This window comes from Sciurus vulgaris (assembly GCF_902686455.1).
Source record: "Sciurus vulgaris genome assembly, chromosome: 11".
Classification (NCBI taxonomy): domain Eukaryota; kingdom Metazoa; phylum Chordata; class Mammalia; order Rodentia; family Sciuridae; genus Sciurus; species Sciurus vulgaris.
In genome coordinates this window covers 73,655,103-73,681,104 of record NC_136472.1, presented here as the reverse complement: position 1 = coordinate 73,681,104, position 26,002 = coordinate 73,655,103, and the positions used below count along the sequence as shown (strand labels likewise).

The following is a 26,002-nucleotide window of genomic DNA, read 5'->3' as shown; positions in this document are numbered from 1 at the left end:
GGTCAGAACCTCAGGGATATGAAAGGGGGCAGCCCATCTCTCAGACTGGGAAAAGACATTAGACAAATTATTGCATATTGTTTAACTTTTTCACTGACTGCTTTATTTCTCTACTGCTACATAACAAACTGGTCAAGACTCAGTGGCTTGAAACAACAGTAGATTCTTCTGCTTCTGGGATCAGCTGGAACATCCAGCTGACCTCACTGAGCTGACTCGTGTGGCTGCATCTGACTGATGGGTAAGCCAGGACCCAGTTGGGTGAGGACGGCAGGGCCTCTCTCTGCAATGAACCCTTACCATTCAGTAGTCCAGCCTGGGCTTCTGACACTGCAGCTGGGCTGGGCTTCGAGAAAGCTGGAGAGAAGCTGCAAGGTCCCTACGGCTTGGGCTCCCAGACGTGGAGAGCTTGCCTTCTGCCACACCTGCTGGGCAAGCAAACCATGAAGCCACTCAGCGGGTTGAGGAAATAGGCTTCATCTTTGGATGGAGTCACATTCCAAAGGAGTCCATGTGTCCTGAGATGGTAGATATCAGTGCTGTTAAAAAGCTGTCTCTCACCCAGCTATCCCACTCCTCGGCTATACCCAAAGGACTTAAAATCAGCATACTACAGAGATACAGCCACCTCAATGTTCATAGCTGCTCAATTCACAATAGCCAGATTGTGGAACCAACCTAGATGCCCTTCAATTGATGAATGGAAAAATAAACTGTGATATATATATATATATATACACAATGGAATATTACTCAGCTATAAAGAAAAATAAAATTATGGCATTTGCAGGCAAATGGATGAAATTGGAGATGGAGAATATCATGCTAAGTGAGATAAGCCAATCTCAAAAAACCAAAGGACAAATGATCTCGCTGATAAGCAGTTGATGACATATAATGGGGAGTGGGAGGGGGGCAAGAATGGAGGAAGGAGGGACTGTATAGAGGGAAAAGAGAGGTGGGAGGGGTGGAGGTGGGGGAGGAAAAAAATAACAGAATGAATCAAACACCATTACCCTATGTAAATGTATGATTACACAAATGGTATGCCATTACTTCATGTACAAACAGAAACAACATGTATCCCATTTGTTTACAATAAAAGTAAATTTTAAAAAAAAGAAAGGAAAAAAATAATGCATTACAATCTAAAAAAAAAAGCTCTCTCTCTTACCTACTCAAAATCAGTCACAAATGATAAGGGCTTCCAGGCTGGGTGTCAGGAACCCAATTTCCCTGTCTCCTGCAACCTCCGTGTGTACAGTGGGGACAATGGGCATTATGGGTCCCCAGCCCCGTGCATGGGGCGGGGGTAAAATTCCGATGACATCTCCCCTCTTCCTATAGACACACAGACACTGACTTGTATTCAAACCAGAGAAGTGGAAGCCTGCCATAGAAGAAGCCACCACCCAGACACACGCCTCAGTGACCCACTGCTTCCTAGTCCTTGTCTTCTGGTAAGAGGAGCCCCCTGGCCGTTCCCAGGGCAGTGCCCCATGGCAATATCAGCTATTACTCAAAGGGAGGGCACCCTTCCCCGGGACTGATATGGAGAAACCAGAAGACAGGTCTTTGACTGGAATTCCTAACTGGGGCTTGGTGGCAGGGTGATGCACACCCAGTGGGGAGAAATGAGGTGGACTCAGGGAGCAGCAAGAAATAGAAATGAGTTGTAGATGCACAGTGTTCTGGAGGCCCCGGGCAAGCATGGCTTTACCTACAGGTCGCCAGCCATCCTTATGTCTCCTGCAGAGGAGTAGCCCGTTAGCGGCTCCTGTGCTGAAGCCAACTGTAGCTGGGTTTCTCTCCCGGAGCTGAAAGAGGAGAAACACAAACATTGTCTCCTGAGCAGCCACCACCACCACGATTAAACATCCAAGAGCTGAAAGCAGCCTTTCAGAAGTAGTGCCCTCAGCAGACATGACGGGTGGTGTTTTGTTATGTGCACCCAGGAAAGAAACCTCTCCACCAGCCCCTGCCCCAGGCTGCTCCGCAGCTCTATAAAATAACAATACCTCCCCTGAGGTCCCTGAGGAGGGGGAGGACCTGCCTACAGATCTGGGTGTGCAGCTGAGCTCACTCACAGGCTGAGGGATCTTGCACAGACTACCCAGCCGGCCTGAGGCTCAGTCAGCTGAGCCACGGAGCAATGCCTGCCTGCACAGGACCTGCCAGCACATGGGGCAGCTTCCCTACCATGTTATCTCCCAGTCACCTCAGGAGGGAAGGAGTTAGTGATTTTCCTATTGTGCTGATGATGAAACCAAGGATTCCAGCAGCCAAGCGACATCGCCATCCCTAAGTCCCAAATGCTTAAACAGAGGAAGTGAATCTGGAAACCAGGTCCAGAAGCTCTGATGGCACACCTGTTGCTCTTCAGTCCCTCTCCCTGCCCCTTGCACGGACCATCTGGTGCCACAGTGTGTGCCAAACCCAGAGCAGAAGACAGTGGGCTAGGCCACTTTGCTCAGACCCCTGTTCATCTAGCTCCACAGGCAGGAGCTTTCTCAAAGCACTCTGGTACTGAAACCACACCCTTTGGTCTCTCTCTGTCCACCTGGGACATGGTGGTGAGGGCTTCTGCCAGTTTTGTCCAGGACCAAGATCAGGAAGCCAGAGCCTGTGGGGAGCCTGAGATCAGGAAAGGGAGAGGGAGTGTATCTGAGGTTTCTTCTTTCACATTTGTGGCCCATCCTATGTCATAGATCAGAGTCAGACTACGACTTGGGTTGAGCCACAAAAGCCCTTGGAGGTTATCTAGTTCAGTCCCTCACCTACAGACAGGTGATTGGGGCTCAGAGAACAAAAGTTGACCTGCTATCACAGAGCAAATCAGCAGCAGAGCTGGGCACTATAACCAGTTCTCCTAGCCCCCCATCCAGGGTCCCTGGAAATAGCAAACTGGCCCCCACCATCTCCGCCACGCTTTGGCCTCCAGGGAAGGAAGCTGAGGAGAGAGAGGGGTCAATAGAGGTCAGCATGGTGAACGGAACTGTGGCTACCCTCATCCCCATGTTCTTTCAGCCTGGGTGCCTCCCCGGGCAGGGTATGTGCAGGGTCAGTGCTGGAAAGATGTGTGCCCCTGGCCAGTGGCAGTCAGGCAGGGACTGAGACTCTGGCTAGCAGGAAGCCCTCAGCACGACTGGGCGACTGGGTGATCAGATAACCAGAATCATTGCGGGTGACAGAGGAGAAGGTATTGCCAAGAGTGTGCCTGCCCTGCCCTGCCCTGCTGGGACCTCCCTGCCTCCAAGAGGAGCCTGAAACCAGTGGCCAGCACGGGGCTGCCACACAGCCAAAGCTGGGCAGAGGGAAGGAGGAGGTAAAGGAAATAGGAAAGGTCAGAGGGTTCTAAAGTTGGGGAAAAAAGAAAAAAAAATCCTTCTCACAAGTATCTCAGGGAATCCCCTGCTAAAGTGCTCCCTCTTTTACAAGTGGGGAGGCTGGCATGCAGGGGCGGGTAGACCCTTGCCCCCAGGTCCCCTTGATCTTTTTAATTTTTTTCAATTTTTTTTTTTTTTAACCACTGAGTCACATCCTCAGCCCTTTTTATTTTTTATTTTGAGACAGGGTCTCACTAAATTGCTGAGGCTGATCTTGAACTCATGATCCTCCTGTCTTAGCCTCCTAGTGGCTGGGATTACAGGTGTAGACCACTGCCCCCAACCGCTCCTTTGGTTTTCAATCCAAGCTTTCAGGATCACTTCCTCAGAGCCCTGTCCCTCACCCCGCTCCTCCAGGACAGGGTTCCCAGCCCTAGCTGAACCTGGATGCTCATCAACTACACAGAGCTAAGGATCTGGGAGGGGCCAGGAGGGGTCAGGGCTGGGATTCAAAAGTTCTGGGATCATCTCCTGGCCTCCCTAAACTGCCATGAGACAATGGAGAGTCATTATCCTCTTCCCATCTGTTTACTGTGAGTCACAGTCACTCTGAGCTGGAGAGATCTGGGTTCAAATACTGGCTCCAACAGTTGTCAGCACTTTCTTTTTGAGTCTCAGCTTTCAAGTCTGTGAAATGGGAATACTAATTTTGGTCATGGAGAATGTAGAGGATTTTGTGGGATTGTATTATAGGTCTCCAGAAATTTAAACAACTTGCTGAAGATCACACAGCTAAAATGAAATCGGGCAAAATCTATATTGGAATCCGAAGTCTATATCATGATTCCAAGTTGTTTTCCGTTTCTACTCCAGCTGGGAACCAGAAAAGGATTCTTGGCAGACACTCTCCTTATGCAATCTTTGGGGGCTACTGACTTAGCTTCTCGAGTGACCACAGAGAGTGCATCCTAGTTACACAGGCCACCTGAAACGGCTCTCACCATGGTGACCATGGTGCCCAAACTACCTTGGGGCAGGGGAGCTAAGGGCATTCTTGAGCCCTGGGAGGATTTTACCCTCAACCTCTCAGGGGTAACAGCCTTGCTCCTCCTTCACCTCCTAAATGCCCCACCCAAAGCCACACTGCTTTCCCACTTCTTTTATAATGGGATTAGCCCCAGTGCTCTGGGATGGGAGGTGGGGATGTGTTCCCAAGGATATCCCTGTGACTGTGTGCAGGGGTATATGTGCACTTAGTTCCGCACACTTGAGAACTTGTGTGAGTGCTGACTACATATGTGGAAAGTGTTTGTGCCTGAACTGGTTGGGGGCAGTCTGCAGATTCAGCCTCATCCTAATGACATGTGTATGTCAATTTCACACCTATGTGCTCCTGAGTGTGTGTGGGTATATGATGTGTCTAAGTATCTCCCATGTAGGGAACTTGTAACCATTTGTGGTAACATGTCCCAGCCCCGTGTGGAAGGAGGGACTGGCTGTAGAACTGTGGTAGTACTTGTTTGGCTGGGAGTTTGCTGTAGACCTTGTGGGCCCAGGTGTACATGTTGTATGTGGAGGTACCTGTAGCCAGGTGTTGGGAGAAGGTGTTGGGAGCCTGTGAACACCACTTCATTTGCAGCAGCAGAGAATGGGGAAAAGAGCATTTTGGGGGGACCCCAGACAAGTCCTTTCTAAGTCTCCATTTTCCTTTCTACTAATGAGTTAGATCATCCTTGAGAACATTCTGAGATTGGAGCCCCTACAAGGAGGGGAAGACGGAAGCGGATGAAACCACAGCACCTGATGGGCAGCTAGAATCACTGAGTGGGGCAGGTTGGAGAAGTTAGGGTTGGCTGCAGGTCTGGCCAGGGGAGGCCAGGGAAAGGAGGAAGTGACTCCAGCCTCAGTCCCCAGAGGGGCTGGTTTCATAGGAAGTCTTCTCTAGACTCATTTAGCTTCTGAAACGCAGTCCTCTGCTGGAACCCACTATGGAGAATGCATCCAGAGACTCCCCAACACACAGCCATGGCGCCTCTTTTCTCTTGGGAGGGCAGCATCATTTAACTGGTTCCAGAGGCCTAAAAAGATGGCCCCGCGAAGGACCAGGAACCTGGACACCAGCGAGGATCTCAAGACCCCGGAAGCCAATAGCAGCGAAACGAGCACCCTAGTGATGCTGGAATTTCAGACCCGGACCTAAGTTGGACTTCTCTTGGCAGGTCGAGGTTCCTTTGCCGGGTTGCTGCCAGGCTTGGAGATGGGCCTTACCTGGGCCCTGCGCTCGGCTGGTACTGAGTAGGCACGCAGCGGTCACGCTTTTAAACGCTAGCTGTGATGAGCAAGACCCCTTTTATACCTCAACAGGGCTCAAAGTCTTTTCGAGCCGCCGGCGGGCGCCGCGGGTCCCAAGCATCCGCAGGGACCCCGCCCCCGCCCCCTGCGCGCCGTCGGAGCCACCCGGTGGGGTTCGGCGCGCTGACGTGGGCGGATCAAAGCGGCTGCCCGCGCCTTATAAAGCAGTTTGGGGCGGCCCGAGCTGCAGATCGCGCCCGGCGAAGGAGAGAGCTCCAGCGAACAAACGAGTGCAAGGCCCAGGCGCTGAGCGCAGCGGAAAGCAACCCGGCTCCGCGCCACGGTTCACGCTGCACGCGAGCGGACCTCCGTTTGCCTGGATCCTCTGGGTTCTTTCCAGCCGCTTCACGGTGAGGGCGTCCTCGCAGCTCGCTCCGCCGAAGTGCGCTCGGGCCCGCTAGGGGCCGCGCTCGCCGCTGGGGACCCATCGGGACAGCGGGGCACGTAGGGCGCGCGCGGAGAGCGCCCTGAGAGGTGAGCAGTGGTTGTGGGCAGCCGGCAGACACAGCCGGGATTCGCTAAGGCTGGGGGCGCCAGAGTCCGAGGGGGACTGCACTTCTCGCACCCGCCACGACCCCCTTGGGCACCCATTCCCAGGCTAGCAAACCAAGTCCTCCATACCTCTCTTCCGTGGCAGTCCGAGGAATTCAGCTAGCGGAGCGCAGCTTCGGTACCTGGCTTGAGAGTGAATTTGGGATGAGGTGGGCTGCGCAGTTCCTGGGGCCCTCCCCGAACTTTCCCGGTCCTGTCCCCCACGCCGGGACTCGACCCCCTCCCTTTTAGTCAATCTGCTGATGAGGTCATGCCCGAGCCATCCCGGGGGTGGGGGACTTGGATCCCGCGGCAGAGGGAGTGTGTGGCGAGGCGGGAGAGTGTGGCAAGAGGCAGAGAAATTCGGCAGCTTTTACCAAATTGGAGGATGGGAGACGGATGCCTTGTTTTGAGACCAGCTTCCAAAGGCAACAGGGGTAAGGCGAGAACCGAGTTTGTTTACAGACCTGGGCTCCAGGCTGGGGGTTGGGAGGAGGAGCGACCTGACCCCGGCCCCGCGGCACATCTGGAGCCGCCCGGAACATCTGGCTGAGTTCGCGCTTGATCCCACGTCTCCCACCACAACCCCCTTACCCCCCGCTGAGGTGTCTCCCGGTCCCTCATGGACCTTGGGAGCGCAGAGTCGGGCTCCAGGGTAGGGATCCCAAGCTCTCCACCCTTCCCTCCCACTTCGAAAACACCCTGTCTCCGCGGTGACGCCGCGCAGCGTCCGCAGCTAAGAAGACAGATCCCTGAAGACTCGAGACTGGGGTCAAAGCCCGGTGGCGGTTCCCGCCTCGCTACGCTTCGGAGGTAACCTTGAGGCCGTGGCTCGGCGTCCCTGGGCTCACCCGGTCCACGTTGAGGGCTACACTGCCCGAGGCTTCTGGACCCTCCAGTGCCGACCTTCCGTGCGGCGTGGACACTGCCCCTGGTCGCGGCGCCCGCTGCGGGCCCAGCACAGGCGCGTCGCGGGTAAGGGAGTCTAGGTACATCCCCGCCGGCTTAAGCTGCCCTAGCGGCGAGGTTTCCAGAGACCTCCAGAACCCAAGCCTTATGACCACCTGTTGTCGGCACCGCGCTGCGGCTACAAAGCTCGCGGTGTCCAGCGTGTGCACAGCCTGCGGCCCCTCCTCCACCTGCTGCAGGTTGGGTAGCTTGGACCTATTCTCCAGCGGGGGCGAGGAAAGGACCTCTACCTCTCCAGAGACACTGCACTTAGACGCGGGCGCACTACGCGCCTGGCCCCAAACGAGGTCCCGCGCCGGGCCTGAAGCAAGTGGTCAGGACTGACCAAGGCACGCAGATGTCTCGTAGAATGACCGGAACTGAGAGGGGACCCCTTCCACACCTCATCCCACCCCGCGACGAGGACACTGGGACCCAGGAAGAAGACGGGAATTGCCCAAAGTCTCACCGCTCACAGTTACAGATCTCACCTTGAACCCCGGCTTAGCGCCCCCTGGCGGGCCGGGGGCTCCGAGAGGCGAGTGCGCTCTGACCCGCAGGGCTTAGGCTGAGGGTGACCCAGCGGCCCGTGTGACTGTCCTGAACGTTCTTACATGGGACGGGAATAATCCGTCAGAACCCAGAGTCCCAGGTCAAGAGCTGCCTCCCCCAGTGAAGAGGTGGAGCGCCGGAAGAAACCTGGGACCGTCGGGGCCACTCGGAAAGAGCAGGGAGTTGCTGGAGGCCTAGGTCCCGGGGCACTGTGTGACCTGGGCGGCCCCTCCTCTCCCTAGGAGAATTGAGCTGGACACTGATCCCCGCTGTAAGTCTGCGCGCCTTCTTCCTCTTGCAGCCCTTGGACCTTCCCCACCCAGTTATGCTGGGCGCCTGGGGGGAGCCCGCACTTCAGGGGGCAGAGAGGAGCGAGTGTGAGTGGAATTTTGATCCCCTCCCCCATCAGAGGATATTTTTCTCGTTCTGGGGAGTGCGGTAAACTTCCAGGGCTAGTAAGACAAAGGGTTTGGATGTAGGCTAGGTGGAATGAGGGGGTTCAGCTCCAACGATAACCCCGCTGCCACCGGCTACCTCTAGTGGGAGCTTAGCTGGGGGACTTTGTGGAGGAGAAAAAGTAATTTGGCGTTTTCTCCTTGCCTTCCCTCTGAGATATGTGGGAAGGTCCCTGAAAACAGTGGGGTTTTGAATCTGTGTGTGTGTGTGTGTGCGCGCTTGCTTGCTTGCTTGCCCGCATAAGGCACACACGTACATGCACATTCTACATAGGTGTACGTAATAATGAAACCCGGCAGAGAGGCTCAAAGACTCAGAGGATTGGGAGGCTGAAAAGGTCTCAGCAGATGTGTGAAGTTCGGTGCGATGAGAACTGTCTATTCCAGAGAGGCAACACCCCCCCCCCCCCCCCCCCCGTTAAAACCCCTTTGAGAAAGGCGTCGGGCTCCTCCTTTCCCTAACTCTGCAATTCCTTTAGAAAGGAATCCCTTTGTCTCTGCTCCTCGGAGGGGAGAGGGGCTGGGGCTGTGTATGACTCCAGGCGAACGCCAGGTGTTGGTAAATTTGGGAGAAGCTGGGAAGGGAGTTAATGAGGTGAGAATGAAGAGAGGGGAAAAGCCGCAGAAAGCAGCTCAGCGGCGTGCGAGCGGGCGGGGTGGCAGCAGCTGTGCGGCCCTAGGGCGCCGCCTGGCGGTGGGAGGCAGCCTAGTGCCAGCTCGGTGAGCTACCCTGCTCTGCCAAGGCCGCCTGGCCCGACCTGGAGCCTAGCCACGCACCTCCCTCTCCCCCGGCCCTCCCAAGTGGGTCCACCAAAGAGGGACTCACTCACCCTGAACCACTATCGCTGTATAAAGAACTTTGCTATCCCATTCCTCATCCTCCCCTTCCTAGACAGAAACCGATGCCCAGAGCAAGCCCCCATTTCCTGCTCACGCGCTTGATCTCGCCCGACACCGGTATACCTAAGAACAGAACACCGAGTACGGACCGCCCACTAGAACAAGCCGTTTCACATCTCTTAGCCTCAGTTTTCTCATCTGTGAAATGGGCTGCCGAGAGGAGCAAAGGCTATCTTGTTAGAACATTCTTTATAAAAAGTGAATTATTCCCAAATCGCCCTAGTTCACAGAAGACCAACTGAGTCAGGAGAATTGCCAAGGTCATAATTAAACTACTAATCAATATTTCGGGGATAAGAACCCAGACCCCAGGCCCCGAATCTGCTGCCTCCACCTGAGACCCCTCGATCCTCTTCTTTCCGTCCCTGTGTCTGTGGGTCTGTCCCAGTGTCTCCCTCTGCCTCTGCGGCTTTCAGCCTCGTTCTCTGAGCTTGTGTCTCCCTCTCGCTGTCACTCGGCCGGGTCTCTCCCAGCGTCTCTGGTTCTGTAGCCTCCTGCCCTTCTTGGGCCGCCGGCGTTGCGCTAGATGGACACGCCCTCGGCCGCGCTCTGGCCGCACCTAATTCGAGCCAGACTCCGACGGGTCTCAGGCCGTGCCGGGCGGGAGGGGACTCCGGCCGCGCGCTTGGCCTCCCCGGGTCCGACCCCTCCTTTGTAATTTGAATAAAACGCCTCCCCGTCCGCGCGCCGCCTTAACCCTCCGCCTCGCTCTGCTCTCCCCGACTGCAGGCGGCGTGCGCGCAGGACCCGCGGCGGTGCCCGTGCAGGCGGCGGGACCTCGGCGCGGCTTCGGCTGGGTGCGACCCCCGGGTGCGCCCGCGGCGCTACGATGAGGGCGCGACCGCAGGTCTGCGAGGCGCTGCTCTTCGCCCTGGCGCTGCAGACCGGCGTGTGTTATGGCATCAAGTGGCTGTAAGTAGGGACCTCGAGTCCACGCCGACGGGCCCGGGGCAGGCGACTTGGGCGGGGGAGGGCCTAAAGGGGCCCCTGGATCGGTCGAGTTTGCCAAGACCCGGGAGTCCGAGATGACCTGGGGATTGTGAGGAAGTCATTCTTCTTTAGCCTCGATTTCTTCCTCTTGTAAAATGCCGTCCTTTCCCAGGGCAATGAAATTGCCCGGTGTTGGCCCGCTGACGGTTGCGCAAAAGCCTCAGAGGTGTCACACACCTCCGCAGGACACCCTTGTCAAGGGGCGTACTCGCACACGGGGGCCAGCTCCAGATCTTCTCAGGTTCGTTGACCCTAATTGGAGGTCTGCAGCGACATTCGTGACCCTCTGCCTAGGTGACCTTGGGGAAGTGTCACTCTAACTCTGAGAGCCTCAGTGTCTTCCTCTGGCAGAGGAAGGGAGACTCCTTAGCTCGCTCAGATCCCACAGGTAAAGAGGGTCCCAGGAGAACCGCGGAACTGCCGGGCTGTGCAGTCTGCAGGGGTTCTTTTGGGCATAAATGATCGCTGGGGGCGGTGGGAGATGGTCAGGTCTTGCAAGAGTGCCTGCTCTCCCTCCGTGGGCAGTGCAAAGGACGGAGATGGGTGCGGACAGAGAGGAGTGAAACCCGGCCCCTTCCTGGAGGAGCTGCCCTCTGCGCTGCGAGAGATAAGCCCAGGCCGTAAATAACTCCACAAGTGTCCAAGTGTCCTAGGAGAGACCAGTGCTGGGCGTGGGGGCCCAGAGGTGGGGAAGCCACCTGGTGGGGTCACACACTTGGGACGCTGGGGAGATTTTCTGGGGCTTGCCCCTTGGCAGTGCAGAGTTGCCTGCAGATAGTTAGGCAGGGCACAGTGGGGAGGAGGGTGTGATGGTGGAGGAGACTCCATGAGCCAAGGCCCAGGGTGGGAAGGTCCAGGACAGGACACAGGTCTGGAGTTGGAGCAGGGGCAGAGGCAGGGAACCATGCAGATAAAACAGCAGGGAGCAGATTATGGGGGCTGGGGAGGGGCTCTGAGGAGGGCTTGTGGATTAACTGGAAGACAGGGCGATAGCGGCTGGGCCGCCAGCAAACAGTCTGGAGGTCATGGGCCCTGCCCCTTCTGGAACTGAGTTATCAATTAATTGATGACTCAAGAGGGGACCCCCATCTTCTGGTACTTCCTGTTTGTAAGGAGACGCCTGGGCAGGTGGTCTCCCCTCCTTGGGGCAGAGGCTCCTCCCAGCTGCCCCTTGTGAGCTTTGAGAAACCACCACCTTCCACTGGCTGCGAGGCACCCAGGATTCCTCCTGTGGGAAGAAACCCCAGGTCAGTGAGGAAGCCCCCTCACCCTTGCCCACCGCCACCATTTTACAGATAAGGAAATGAGGTCCAGGGGAGGGAAGGGTTTGCTGAAGGACCCGAAGAGTATCAGGGTCCTGGAAGTGACTGTTTGAGTGACATCTGCAGTTCACAGGGAGTCATGGGGGACACTGCTAACATCCCAGCCCTATGGTGGTAGGACCGAAGGTCTGAGAAAGCCTCCCAGCTACACACAGCTGGACGGTAGCTGGCTAAGCCTGACACCGGAGTTATCTGCACTGTGTGGCCCAGGCGCTACCTACTCAGTGCCTGCCTTCCAGAAGCTCCCAGCCTCTTGGTGGGGAGGGGCATGTGAAAATGCAAGGTGGACTATGGTCTGTCCTGGGAGAGGGAGCATAGGATCCCAGAGGAGGAGTGGTCAGTTCCACGCACGGGAGGTAACTACAGTTGGGCTTGAAGGATGAGGAGGATTCTGTTAGGCAGAGATGGAAGGCGAAGTAGGTGTCCCAGATGGGAGGAAAGCATAGCAGGAGGCAGGACCCAGGCTTCCGGGAAACTTGGAAAGACCAGCAACCATAAGCACCTGCTAGAAAGTGCCCCACACGTGACTCCAAGAGCTGTGGTCATTTAATTCGTGAATACTCCTATGTGGTAGGTGATCTTATCACAACCATTTTTACAAATGAGGAGATTAAAGTACAGAGGGGGTAAGTAACACACCTAAGGTCACACGGCTGGTTCCTGATGACTGTAAGGAAATCCCAGCACAGTGACAAAGTTGGGGGTGAGATGCTAGAGACTCATCCAGGAGGGTCAGCTGTCCTAGGGCAGTCCTGGGGACAGTGCTGCCCTGGGCTTTGGAAAGTGACTTAGAGATGACAGGGATATTTGACACAGAATTTGAAATCAGATGTGGCTGAGTGACCTGGGACGCTCACCTGGTGAGCCTGACCAGGTGGAATGGTAGTCAGGATGGAGGCACCTGTTTCCTGAGGACCCTTCCCATAACTTACCTCTCAAGTCAGGTGCTGGGAGACACCCAGACCAGCAAGTGTGAGGGGGCAGGTCTGGGCACCCAGCCCTTTGGCTGCCCTGGGTGGGGGAGGCACAGGGTGGGTCCTAGTGCTGTGGGGGCTGCCCCCTGTGAAGAAAGGCCTTCCTCATGCAGCCCTGAGCCTGCCACTCACACAGGGGTGGGGCCTCTCGAGGAAGAGTCCCAAGAAACTCTAGAAAGGCCGTAGCTGCAGCAAAGTGGAGTGGAAGGAGGGAGTCCCGTCTGGGGCTCCGCCAGCTCATTCCACCAGCCTAGACCCAGGCACACCTTCAGCCCCTCAGAGCCTCGGCTCCCCAGCTCTGTCATGAAGGAAAGGAGCCCTGGCCTGGGCCTGGGAGACCTGGGTTCCAGCTGGGTCTGCCTGATGGGCTGTGCACAGGTCCGGCAACTCCTGCTCTTTTCCAGGCCTCAGTTTTCCCACTCACCCTGGGATCTAGCAATGCCATGGAAGCTGCCCTTTGGCTTTTCAGTTGTCAAGTCTGACAGAGGCCATTAGGACTTCCTGCAGGACAGGATGCATAGGGGTCAGCATGTGTGGGGCCAGGGCATTGCTTCTGAGGTCTAGGTGGTCTCTTCTAGGCAAGACTCCATCTGCAAGCTCCAGGCCTCCATCAGCCTCAGTTACCATGGGTATACAGAGGGGGAACGGAGCTGGCCTGGGCCCTCTTGGCTGTGGAGCCCTGGGACAGATTCCTAGGAGGAAACAGGACTCTTGGCCATGTGGCCTAGGGGCTTCTTCCTGGGCTGGCAGCTGCAGTCCCCTGCCTGGTGTGGCTGGGGGAAGGGGGAACATTTCTGAGGAGCCGGGTTCCTAGATCTGGGACCTAACTGAGGAGTCTTGCTTGTCACAGATGGAAAAGTTCTCCAAGACCACCTAGGGGGCTAGGTGGAAGCCCAGAGAGAGCCTGAGCTTGCCTGGTGAGCCTGGAGCCCAGGTCCTTGCTCCACCCTCCCTGCCTTGGGAGCATCAGAATGAGGTGTGGCCCAGGAAAGCTGGGCTTGCTGGGCAGGTGGGTAAAAGTCCCTGATTGGGACTGGAGCTGTGGCTCGGTGGTGCAGCACTTGCCTAGCATGTGTGAGGCGCTGGGTTTGATTATCAGCACCATATATAAATAAATAAAATAAAAAGGTCCACTGACAACTTAAAAAAATAAAATGAAAAAGTCCCAGGTTGGGAGAACAGGTCTCTTCAGACTCCATTGCTTTCCCACCCCTGGGTCAACAGGTCCACAGAGGCAGAACCACTGGGCTTCCTGGTCAAGATCTGTGGGCCCCTAAGGCCTGCCCAAAGCCCTACCTGGGGGTCCTCCTCATCCTGAGAGTGTAGCTATTGTCAAGATCTCCCTGCCACCAACTGTTGCCCTCATCCTATCTCTCCGTGGGGGAGGCAGGAGCTGCCAGGCTACCTCCCGGGTGTGCTGGTGGGGGCCCTTCTGAGGAGCATGAGCCCCGAGCTGTGAAAGAGGCATCTGGTGAGGAACCGACTGCACAACCACAGAGCCCTTGGAGCCTCCCAGCCTGACCTCAGGTCTTTGGCCAAGAACTCATCATATGGCCTGTCCCTGTGCCTGGGCAAGAGGGATGGAGGCTCTTCTCACAAGGTGGCCTTACCTGGGCTAGGTCGGTAGGACTGCTGGCAACCCCAGAAAGACCACTCAGTGATAGACTGGGCAGGGTGGGCAGCTGGGCAGATGCCATGGCCCTGCGGGAGGCCTAGGGAGGGAGGACCACCCAGGCACAGAGATGGGCTAGCATAGCAGAAAGGAGAGGGAGTATGTGGCCCAGGCAGTGGGGGAGAGGTGAAGCCATTTGTCCTGCTTGTGTCACCCTAAAATGTCCCCACCATCAGAGCCTACGTTAGTCCTGGGATGGGGAAACTGAGGCTGGGAGAAGGGTAGCTTCGTGCAGGGTCACGTGGTAGGTGGGTGACAGCCAGAGTTTGAACCAAGCCTCTGCCAGAGCCAGTCCCAGGAGACCCCTGAGTCCTGAGTGAGAGAAGCCTGCCGCCCAGGGCCACCCCTGCAGAACCCTGGCACAGGCCTGCGGGTGAACTCTCTGTTCCCTCCTGTCCTCTCTTCCACCCTCTCCCCCTCTCCCCACCCCTAGATAAACCAAAATGTTTCCAATTAGGGGTCTGCGGGAGTGAGGCAAGCCTGCAGAGATGTCCACACCGGCCACTCCCCCGCCTCCTGCCTTAATCCTTGATTACCTCCCCAAGGGGGATTTAGTTAGAAACGGTCATTACCGCTAATTACCAGATGACCGCAGGGCCTCCTCCGGAGTAGAGTCTGCTGCCTCTGCCTGGTGCTTCCAGGGGCGAGGCTTCCCCTGCACCCCGTGGCCGGCTGCTCCTGTCCCAGCCAGCAGGTCCCTTAGGCCTCGGTCTGCCCATGACCCCACCTCCAGGTGCCTGCACAGCAGCGACCTGTGTGTCCTCTGGTCATGGGGAGTCTTCATCTGGGTGCTCCCTCATGGCACCTTCCTCAGCACCCGCTGGGGAGGCCCTTGCTTGATGACTTATAGATGGAAGCTAAGAGCCAAAGTGGCTGCAGGAGTCCCTCAGGGCCCCAGCCAATGAGCGTCAGGCCCCAAGAGCACAGAGCTCCCCTCGCTGGGAGCTGTGGCACCCGGCACTCAGGCCTGCCTGAGGCCTGATTGAGGCAGGAGCCGCAATCGCCCCCTTTCTTGGCTCAAGCGGGAGCCCACGCTGCTTAAGCTCTCACTGTGCGCCTGCTGCTGGGCCAGATGTTTGATTTGCTGTCACTCATTTAGTCCTTCCCATTTTAAAACAGAACACTGGCTCGAAGCGAAAGGAACAAAGCTGGCAAGAGCCAGGGCAGGGCAGCTCAGGCCAGCCCATTGCAGAGCAGGGGGCTCAGGAAGGAGACTCACGCACCCCCGAGGGCCTGGGCCTGCTGGAGAGGGAAGACTAGACTTGTGGGGTGCATGCAGGGAAGCTCCACCCCTGGCTGAGCCTCGGTGTCCTTGTATGTGATAATCTAGTCCAAGATGACCCCTGAGCTCTGTTCACTGGGAAATGAACAGCAGTTGCCAGGTGGAGGTGGAGGGGCTATTGACAACCAAGACCCACGGAGGGGATGACGTTGGCCTCCGTGCTCAAAGCCCTCCCAGTCAGAGCTTTGGGGGTTTAGACAGCAGGCACCCCAAGAAGGCTAGGCCTAGGCAGCCTGGAACTGGTCCAGTTAGGTCAGGAAGCGCTGTCTGACTCGGCTCTGTGGTCCGCTGGTGCTGGACACTGCTGTCCAAACACACCAGCATGTCCCTGCTCATGTCTTGGGTCCACTCTGCGCCTTTGATCTTGCCTCTTGGAGGTCCTTCCCTTCTCATCCAAGCACATTCTCTTGTTCTGTGGGGCTCTGGCCCACTGTTAGCCACCTCCACCCCCACCCCATCCTCACTGACAGCACGTTAATGTTATCTGGGGAGGGGGGTCCAATCCCTCGGGTTTAGTAATTATATGAAACTGATGAAGAGCTCCCAACTCATGCTGGGTGTACAGTAAGTGCTCAGTTCGTAGTATATATAATTATCATGTTTATAACAATTCAGCAGCACAGTTTCTGGCACATCGCTGCTCAGTGCTGAATGAATGTTGAGTAAAGAGAAATCATTCACAGCCCTGAGAACTCAGGGTGGCACAGGATGAGATTGCTTTGTGGGCTGCAAACCCGTTTAGTGCTGGTATGATTGTCACATAGTTCAGGCAGGTTGGGGTCGTGATCCTATGTTATGTTTTGGGCCTGAGGTCCAGAGAGGGCCAGTGATGTGCCCAAGGTCACACAGGAGTGGGAGGGGAACTCCTGCTCTGCCAGTGGCACTTTGCCTCCCGTTTTCCTGGCTTCTCCAAGAAGGGCTCCAGTCATTGAGGGAAAGGCTGTCACCAGGGCCAGTGGAGGCAACAGGGCCCCTCACGGCCCTGTCTTTCTTCCATGGGTTGTTTTTGACGGTGTCCAGAGCGCTGTCCAAGACGCCGCCAGCCCTGGCGCTGAACCAGACGCAGCACTGCAAGCAGCTGGAGGGCCTGGTGTCTGCACAGGTCCAGCTGTGCCGCAGCAACCTGGAGCTCATGCATACCATCGTGCACGCCGCCCGCGAGGTCACCAAGGCCTGCCGCAGGGCCTTCGCCGACATGCGCTGGAACTGCTCCTCCATTGAGCTCGCCCCCAACTACCTGCTTGACCTGGAGAGAGGTAGGGAGGGGCTGCCCACAGCACGCTGGTGGGGATGAATGAATTCAGGCGTGAATCGAGGTGTGTTTGGATAGGTGGGTGGATTCATGGATGGGTGGACTCGCAGGCTCGTGGATGGATGAGTGGATCAGTGGATGATGGATGGGCACGGATACAGGCACGGCTGGGCAGGCGGATGGGCGCATGAGTCATACAGGTATTCAGGCGTGAGTTGGTGAATGAGTAAACACGGGAGTGAACACACTAGTGCAGGGAGCCGGAACGACTCTGCAGGTACACGCGTGCCCCAGTGCATGGGTGGAGGAACCATGAGGCTCGCAGCATGCCCCAAGGTCGTTCTCATGGTACTGAAGGTCAGTCAGGGAGTATATCAGTGAGAAGGCTGTGGAGCCCACCCTCAGGGTAGCAGGTATGCCCTGGGCAATCCTAGACCAGCTGACAGAATTTTTTTTTTTTTTCCGGTACTGAGGATTGAACCCAAGGGTACTTAACCACTGAGCCACATTCCCAGCCCTTTTTTATATTTTATTTAGAGACAGGGTCTCACTGAGTTGCTTAGGGCCTCACTAAGTTGCTGAGCCTGGCTTTGAACTCGCCATCCTCCAGCCTTAGCATCCCAAGCTGCTGGGATTACAGGTGTGCGCCACCACGCCCTACTTAGCTGATGGAAATTGCAGGCCCATGTAGGTGCACACAGTGATTAGAGACAGAACATCTGTGAAGCAGGCTTCCCAGAGGAGGCCGGTGTTGGGGACCTGGGTACAACAGAAGACTTTTGACAGAAACACCCTAGTGGGTCTTATCTCCCCCTGCGTGATAACAACTCCCCCTGTGGATCCTAAACAGTGACAGCTCATGTTTGTGTAGCACTTGACGAAGCTTCCTTCCTTCCTTCCTTCCCAAGTTATCCGGATGCCAGGGCAGGCCTGCCAGGAGGTATTATCTCTATATTCTGCAGCTAAGGAAACTGAGGCTCCAGAAGGGGAAGCATCTGCTAGTTAAGAGATGGAGCAGGGCTCAGACCCAGGGGAACAGTCCCCAGCCAAGGCACGTTTCCTCTGCCCGTATTAGTTTCCTGGGCTACTACCACAGCATGCCACAGACTGTGACTTCAACAACCAAAATGTATCTTCTCTCAGTTCTGGAGCCTGGAAATCTGAAATTGAGTCCTCGGCAGGACTTCGCTTCCTCTGCGGGTCACTGGGAGGGCTCCTTCCTTGCCGGTTCCCAGCTTCTGGTGGCTGCAGGCAATCCCTGCAGCTGTAGCTCAACAGTCCCCATCCGTCGCGTTCCTCAGCCCTTCCTCCAGGGCGCAGAGGGGGCTGTGAGCCATCGGACTCAGAAGAAGGAGCCCCTCTTTGCATTCTCGCTGTGTTATGTATCCCAAATCCCCTCTTCCTCTAAGGGCACAGGCCACTGATTCAGGGTCCTTGATCTAGTCCGACTTCATCTTAGCTTGGCTACATCTGCAAAGACCGTTTCTATAAGGTCACACAGGTGCCGGGGATAGGGACCTGGACATATCTTTTGGGGAGACATGATTCAACCTGCAGCAGGCTCTCTGTGCTCTCATCTGCCCCATCAGGTTGTGAGTCCTTTGAGGAGCTCAGGGCCTGGGCCTTCGCTTCTCTAGAGCAGCCCCCAGGCTGACTGTGGGGTGAGCAGGGGTGACCGCATGGCACCCAGGAGTCCCAGGAGGATGTGAGTGAGCCGAGCTGTGGGAATGCAGGGGCTGGGGGAGCGCCTCAGTCAACTGGGGTAGTTGGGGGATACCTGGGAGATAAGAGGTGACAGGCTAATGGCCTCAGTGCTGTCCTCCGTCTATACCACCCTGTCTCTGTCTGGCTCCTCAGTGGGGTGGGGGCAAAGCCAGAGGGTCTCAGACCTGGGTCAGGTCCTATCCCTGGAGCCACCTGCCCCAAGTGACCTGCACCTCCACCCCACAGGGACCCGGGAGTCGGCCTTCGTGTATGCGCTGTCGGCGGCCGCCATCAGCCACGCCATCGCCCGGGCCTGCACCTCCGGCGACCTGCCTGGCTGCTCCTGCGGCCCTGTCCCAGGTGAGCCACCCGGGCCTGGGAACCGCTGGGGAGGATGTGCGGACAACCTCAGCTACGGGCTTCTCATGGGAGCCAAGTTTTCCGATGCTCCTATGAAGGTGAAAAAAACAGGATCCCAAGCCAATAAACTGATGCGTCTACACAACAGTGAAGTGGGGAGACAGGTAACCACCCCCCCCAGATGGTGTGCTTGTGCCATTGGCCAGAGAAGGCCATCAGTGTGCCCCAATGGAGGGGGGCGGGGGACGGGCCCTGACTGCCCACGCCTGATGTGCCTGCGACCTCCCTGAGCTCTTCCTCTCCAGCCAACTGCTTGGGGCTTGGCTGGCCTCTCCTCCTCCTGGGTCCATGGGGATCTGGCTTGTCCCAGTAGGAGCACTGAGCTAGGACTCAGAAGCTCTGAATGACTGAGGTGATGTTGGACAAGTCACTTCCTCTCTGGCCTCAGTTGTTCCCATCTATAAAATAGTGCTTGGGGCTCAGTCCCCCTGTGCCTTGTTCCACAGCCGTGAGAGGACCAGCAACCATGGCGACTTAGGCTAAGGAGTCATCTTGGATTGAACAGGGAGCCCACCCCACCCCACCCCGACCTCTAAAACACACCCCAATGTCTATCATTATCAATTTTTCATTAATTCCTCATCTTACAGCACACAAGGTTGAGGAGTGACTGCATAAGTCATAATGGACCTTTCTGGTTTCAGAAAATTAAACAAGCAAGTTTCATACCAATCCATGGCACAGACCCTGTGATAGACGCTTGATTGATTTTCTTTCCTGTGGTCCATGAACAACTCTGGGCAGGAGCTGTTCCCTGCTTTCTGCAGATGGGAAGAAGGCCCCAGGCGGGCAGGAGCTCCTGAGCCAGAGTGTCTTGTACAGATGGCATCTCAGTGCCCATTAGCCCCATTGTTCAGAGGTGCCAGGTGAGGCAGAAAGAACCTAGGTGGCCCACCAAGGACACAGGGCCCAATGGAGCCCAGGTTTGTGGGACTCCATGTCCAGAGGTTTCAGTGCCTCTCACGGTCTCCTTGGTGTGCAGCTTCTAGAATGCACAGGCCATCCTTGCACAATCTGGGGAACTGAGGCCAAATCACAGAGCTGTAGTGGAGCCTGGCCAGGGAGAGATGCCTGCCCCCAGCTCTGCTGACCTGCACCCATCCCTGGAGACCCAGCAGGAGCCTCCCCATCCCCACTGCACCCCAGGGCCAGCCCCGGGCCTCCTACTGCTAGGGGCACAGCACCCCATTCTCTCCCTGCCAGTGCAGGGCTGTGCAAGGAGTCAATGAGATCATGAAGGCCACAGGTTGGCCCTGCTATGGCGTGACTGAGCCTCTTTACCTTCTGATGACTCCAGCCAAAACCTGCAGTGCTGTTGATCCTGGGCCTTCCTCAGGTTCTGGTCAGCAGATTTTACATCCCAAATGGGCTCCCTCAGTCCCCACGTCCGGCCACTGATGAGGAAGAAGGAGCCCTAGGACCTTGAACAGCTCCCTCCCTAACCACTGAGTGATTGGGGCAAGTTGGTGCCCACCCGGTGCCTCAGTTTCCCCATCCCTCTGATGCAGGGGTGAGCCCAGGTGACCCATGACTCTTATAGATCTTTGCACAGGGCCGGTGGGAGGGCAAGCCCAGGCAGGGGTGTGAGTCCTGTGAAAAGAAAGGGGTCTATAAAAGTGAACAAAAAGGCCCTTAGGCAGGCACGGCGGTACACACCTGTAATCCCAGTGGCTCAGGAGGCTGAGGCAGGAGGATCGGGAGTTCAAAGCCAGTCTCAGCAATTTAGCAAGGCCCTAAGAACTTAGGGAGACCCCAGGACTGGGAATGTAGCTCAGTGGTTTAGTGCCCCTGAATTCAATTCCCAATACCAAAAAAAGGCCCTTAGACAGCACCTAACGCCTCCCCCTCAAGCACAAACAGGGAAACTGAGGCCCAGGGAGAAGGTGGGGCTGAATTGAGTCTGAAGCCAGGTCTACAGTCTCTGGGCCCAAGTCTCCCACTCTCCCCCAGAGTTGTTGGTTAAGCTGATCTCACTTCCGTGGTTCACAAACCTTTGTTACCTGTCATCTCACTGAATCCTCAGCACAGCAGGAGTGATATGCCTGCTTTGCACTGAAGAAGGCAGAGTAGTGACCCTGAGCAGTGCCCTGCCTGCCAAGGGCAGGAGCGCTGGCAGTGGAGAGCCGAGGCTGGCCCAGGGCTGATGGGGAGGAGGCGCCCCAAGCGCTCACCCTGCCTCTTCTCCCTCCCTCCCTCCCGTCTTCCCCATCCCTCCCCAGCTCCCTTCCTTCCTTCCTTTCTTTTTTTATCCTTTTTCCCCCAGCAAGCATTTAGCAAGCCCAAGTTTTGTGGGAGAGAAAAGGCATGGAATGATTAAAACCCATGGCTTTGGAACCACCTTCAGACCTGGGTTTAAATCCATGCTCCATGATTTTTTTTTTTTTTTTTGGCTGTGCAAAACTTGGGCATGGAACTTAACCTCTCTGAGCCTTCATTGCCTCTTTAAAGTGGGGGAAATGATGATACTTCTTGGATGGGCTGTGCTGATTAACCTGCATCATGTGTTACAACACTTGGTATACCATAGGTGCTTAATAAGTGGCATCTGTTATCCCTGCAAATGCTACTCTTTTCCTGCCCGTCCCAGCTGTCTACCTCCCTCTGGGTTGGACCACCACTCACAAACCTCCAAGCTTTAGAGCCAGACATTCCACCCTTGGAGGCCCTGTTGGGGGCAAGGGTCCTGGGCAGGCCAGGGAGGGGGCTCCGGCCGCCCAGCCCGACGTCCCCCCTGTCTGCAGGCTCTGCGCGCCTCTTTGGAAATGAAGTGTAAGTGCCATGGGGTGTCTGGCTCCTGCTCCATCCGCACCTGCTGGAAGGGGCTGCAGGAGCTTCGGGACGTGGCCGCAGACCTCAAGACGCGCTACCTGTCGGCCACCAAGGTAGTTCACCGACCCATGGGCACCCGCAAGCACCTGGTGCCCAAGGACCTGGATATCCGGCCTGTGAAGGACTCAGAGCTCGTCTACCTGCAGAGCTCACCCGACTTCTGCATGAAGAACGAGAAGGTGGGCTCCCACGGGACGCAGGACAGGTAAGGGCCTGCTGCCACCCTGGCGGATACCGTACCAGCTCTGGGCCAGCACACAAGTGGGACTCCACTGGCATCTGGGGAGTGGAGCCCCGGCCCAGCAGAGGGAGGAGGCCCCAGGAGTGTTGAGTGGAGATCAGAGCCAGGGCCCCCCTGCAGCACTTCTGGGAGTGCCGGAAGTGGGGAAGGAAGTGGGGATCGGAGGCTGGCTGAGGCTCCACCCACCTTCCCCCTAGATGGCCAGAGACAATGACCAAATTGGGCAGCAGATGAGGAAAGAGGCTTCCCAACAAAAAACAGGTGTTTAATAAATGTTTGTCAAGTAAACAGATGAAGGATAACAGCCCTATAGTGTGATCAGCTGAGAGGCACCAGGGGAGGTGGGCACAGGGCCAGCTGGGGCCACCCAGCCAGTCTGAGGAACTGGGGGACAGCACAGTCTGCCTGCCTTCTATAGAGGGATGGCCCTGTGTCCACTGACAAGTGCAAGCCCTTCCCCAGGCCCAGCTTTTCCATGTCCTCCGAAGGACCCCTAGTCCCCAGAGCTGGGGCTGGGACCCCATAGCTGGCCAATCATAGCTGCCCCAGGGAGCTCAGGACAGGAGAGGGGGCCAGTGGTGGCTAGACCTGCTGCAAGGTGAGGCTGGTGAGGATCCAGGTGAGCACCTTCTGGAGAGAAAGCTAGTCCTGAGCTACAAGGACAGAAAGAGCTCTGTGGTCAGATATGTCTGGGAAGCTCTCCTTGGCCATCCACAAGGCACAAGGACATATTGAAGGGCCCGAGGAAGTCCCAGTAAAGGATTGGATTAAGGCAGTGTTTCCCAGAGGTGCTTGGCTGGGGAACTCTTTTATTAAGGAGCCCCTAATAGCATTCCACAAAACTGGTGTTCAGCGGGGTTAGAGGAATATTGAACTGAGAGCGGGTGTCTGGGAACGCGTCTGGCACATAGTTGGTGCCCAGCCAGCATCTGCTTCCTCCACGGCCCACGTTCCTGTCTCCAGGAGGGGGGTGGCTTGGGGCTCCATCCCCACAGGCCAGGGCAGCAGGCTCTGTGAGGAGGCCCAGGCCCCATCTGGAGGCCAGATTGAGGGGTTGGGCTGAGTAGATATGGAATGGGTCAGGCCAGGGAGACAGGAAGGAGCGAGAAATTGGGCTGAGGCTACAGGGTGGGTGTGAGGGGGCAAGGAGAGGGAGGAAGATTCTAGAACACAAAGTCCACTGAGGACCCCAAAGTGAAGGGAGGGTCTCCCTGGATCTGTGAGTGGCTCTTCATGGGTGGCTGAAGGGTGCAGTGGCCTAGCAGAGTGAGCCTGAACAAGCCCTTTACTGATCTGAGGTTCAGTGTAATCTTCCTGAAATGGATGGAGCTCCGGTCTCACTTCCCAGCATCTCCTCTGTGCTGGGCTGAGTCAGTCTCTTTCCTTTCTACCCCTCTCCCATCACTACTGGGAGGCCCACAGGCCAGTGCACCACAGAGCGCAAAGGAGAGATGAGGAGTGGATCAGTCATCTCTAGGGCTTGCCCACCTTGGGCATTCTGGGATGCCTCTGTCCACATGGCTGTGAGGATCCTTTTGTTTCTGCCTGGTGCCCAGATTCCTGCTGCTCTGTTCCCACAAAATCATTCCCTCTGTAGCCTCAGCCCCGCTAGAGGAGACCCATCTGAACAGATGTCTCTTCACTACATGGAGCTGATGGCAGCAGAAGGGTGTGTGCATTTCAGAGGAAGCTTCAGTGGCTCCTCATCCCACAGGGGTGGCTCAGGAGGAATGCGGTGAGCCATGGGTTCTGTGGGCTTAGGGGCTGGACGTAAGCAGTGGCCTTGGTGCCAGCAAGAACGTAAGCCCTGCTTGTCCATGGACCCAAGTGAGAGTCCCGGGCCTCTGCCCTTTGGTGAGCCTGTTTCATCTGGATAAAGGGGACGATGGCACAACCCAACCAAGGACACTGCATGCCTCCAGGAAGATAAAATTATGGAGGGACACACCTGGGACCTCCGAGTTGAGTGCCAGCAGCCCCTTTTTCTCCAGTGTGCCAAAGTCACTTCACCTCTCCTCCCCGGCCATTCTCAGTGTTTCAGAATTTGCCCTGAGATTCTAAAAGTAAATCCAACCCCCGCATCTATTATCATACGTGTCAAGATTAAATGTGAAGTTAGGGCGATTCCACTGATTTGAGGAGCCTTTCGGTATTTAGAAGAAACAGAAACGAGACACGTCCGGGAACAAAACAGCCCCATCCTTTTGGTAACAGCTTACTGGAAATAGAGGGGAAGTTAGAAGTACCTTTGGTAAGAGGATTACTTCCAATTCCCCAGAGACCGAGAGGGGCTGAGCCAGCGGGGTGGGGAGGCTTGCAGGGCGGGGCGCTGGGGGTGACCCAGGCAGCACTCACTGACCTCGCGTTCCCACCCCCAGGCAGTGCAACAAGACCTCCAACGGCAGTGACAGCTGCGACCTCATGTGCTGTGGCCGCGGCTACAACCCCTACACCGACCGCGTAGTGGAGCGGTGCCACTGCAAGTACCACTGGTGCTGCTACGTCACCTGCCGCAGATGCGAGCGCACCGTGGAGCGCTACGTCTGCAAGTGAGGCCACGCCCTCGGCCAGCGGGAGCGCGGACTCCTCGAGGACCCTCGGCGCCCAGCCGGGCGGGGCTGGAGGCACCTCATGGACTTTTCCATGCGAATTCCAGATGCCAGGCGGGGAGGCGGCTTGTGTTTTGCCTCCACTTGGAAGCCACCAGGAACAGGAGGCCTGCTCACTCTGGAAGGAGGGCCGGGACATCAAAGGAAACCGACAAGATTAAAAATAACCTGGCAGCCCAAGGCCCTCAGAGCCGCCCGCTGCCTCCCAGGCTAGTCCAAGCAGCCAGGGTAAGAGACTGGTGAGACTGTATGGACTTGACCTTCCTGGGCCGCGAAGACCAGCCTTTGGGAATGTTCTGCGGGGCCCTCGGCCCCCCACATGGAACCACTAGATTGGGTTGTAAATGATTTTTGTTTTTTTGTTTTGTTTTGTTTTGTTCCTTTTCTTTCTTTGGGATGTGGGAGCTACAGAAATATTTATAAAACATAGCTTTTTCTTTGGGGTGGCTCACCTCAGTTCCCCTTTATATATTTTATATATATAAATATATATATAATGATTATATTTTAAACAAGCTTTTTAAACAGCTGTATGAAATAAATGCCGAGCGAGCCCCAGCCCGCCCCTGCAGTTTCTGGCCTCCTCAAGTGAACTCAGCGGATCCTGGGGCTGGCGGGAGGACTCTCCGGTTTCCAGGCAAGGCGGCTTCCGATTGATGTTCCGACTCCCCCTTGTTCCCCTCACACTCGGCCCTGGCCCCAGTTTCCCTCTAGGATCTCTTGGTCAAGGGCGGGGACAGACGTCTTGAAACATAAACCCAGCTGGCAGCGTCTTTGTTCCTCAGGGACACACACGCAGGCGCACAGCACAACTTGTCCATGTGGTCGGACCTGCTAAGCCAGCTGTAAGAGAAAACTCCACCAGGGAGCTGGGGACCTCAGGGAGGTGGCAGACCCCTGCTCCAGCTAGTCCAAATGTGTTTTCTGTGTGATCTTGGGGAAGACCCCTGCCTCAGTTTCCCCATTTGTAAAACAGGGCTGGTGATGATCAAGCTTGGAGGTTGGGAAGGGCCCCAGCCTTGTACCTGGACCAGGCTGGTGGCAGTGGACATGATGAGAAGTGGCTGGATTCCCATTCCGTTTTGGAAGTGGAGCCAACAGGATTTGTTTCCTTTTTCACTGGGGAGAGGGCTGGGAAGGAGGTCCAAGAAGGATGTTCAAGAAGGACTGCCAGGGGTTGGGTGGGAGCATTTGGGAGGATGGAGGGGCCAATCGCAAGGTGGGGGTGGAGAGAGGAGAGGACTGGGACTCAGATTTGCACACATGGGGATGGAGATGCCAATTAGGTTCCATGTGGAAATTCTGTAGTTGGACAGACACTAGGGCCTGGAGTTCTGGGGAGAGGCCAGGGCTGGAGGCACGTTTATTTGGGTGTCATCTCTGAGGGGGTGGGTGGGCTAGGGAAGCCTGAGAACCAGGGTCAGGCCTGGGGCACTTCTGGCTCCAGAGTGATACAGATGGAAAATGGGCAGAGAAGACAGGAACCACCAGGGAGGTGGCAGAAAACTGGTGGGGGTCCCCGGGGAGCAGGATGGCTCCGGGGACATGTCCCTCTCTGAGGTTCAGCATCACTTCCCTCACGTGGGCAAAACCCAGAAGCAAGTGATGAACAGGGGGAACATTCTTGGGGGCCCAGCCCTTGA

General features: G+C 56.4%; 1 protein-coding gene and 1 long non-coding RNA gene across 8 annotated transcripts; one reads left to right on the top strand and one right to left on the bottom strand.

The window, feature by feature from the left end:
* On the bottom strand, window positions 1–7,075 carry LOC306640726. Of its 4 annotated transcripts, none has more exons than XR_013757873.1 (4): window positions 6,677–7,075; window positions 6,300–6,352; window positions 1,175–1,817; window positions 1–518 (listed from the first exon to the last, which is right to left on the bottom strand). It is a non-coding gene; the product is annotated as an uncharacterized lncRNA (long non-coding RNA). The 4 variants fall into 4 exon arrangements; XR_013757874.1 differs by having other exon boundaries at window positions 6,300–6,356; window positions 6,804–7,075; XR_013757875.1 differs by lacking the exon at window positions 6,677–7,075 and having other exon boundaries at window positions 68–518; window positions 6,300–6,430.
* Window positions 5,352–24,930, top strand: WNT11 (Wnt family member 11). Of its 4 annotated transcripts, none has more exons than XM_079105198.1 (6): window positions 5,352–6,152; window positions 9,794–9,976; window positions 16,325–16,560; window positions 18,507–18,784; window positions 21,422–21,714; window positions 24,129–24,930. In XM_079105198.1, the coding sequence occupies exons 2-6, from the start codon at window positions 9,894–9,896 to the stop codon at window positions 24,301–24,303; spliced, it is 1,065 nt and encodes a 354-aa protein (XP_078961324.1). In that variant the 5' UTR covers window positions 5,352–6,152; window positions 9,794–9,893; the 3' UTR covers window positions 24,304–24,930. The 4 variants fall into 4 exon arrangements, with proteins under 4 accessions (XP_078961324.1, XP_078961323.1, XP_078961325.1 ...); XM_079105197.1 differs by lacking the exon at window positions 5,352–6,152 and adding an exon at window positions 6,594–6,646; XM_079105199.1 differs by lacking the exon at window positions 5,352–6,152 and adding an exon at window positions 7,163–7,184.
* Window positions 24,931–26,002: the final 1,072 nt, after the last annotated feature.

Coding starts and splice junctions, on each gene's coding strand:
- WNT11 (XM_079105197.1), top strand. CDS start 6,609: ATGCCTTGTTTTGAGACCAGCTTCCAAAGGCAACAGGG. Junction 6,647..9,793: donor AGCTTCCAAAGGCAACAGGG/GTAAGGCGAGAA, acceptor CCCCGACTGCAG/GCGGCGTGCGCGCAGGACCC. Junction 16,561..18,506: donor CCTGCTTGACCTGGAGAGAG/GTAGGGAGGGGC, acceptor TCCACCCCACAG/GGACCCGGGAGTCGGCCTTC.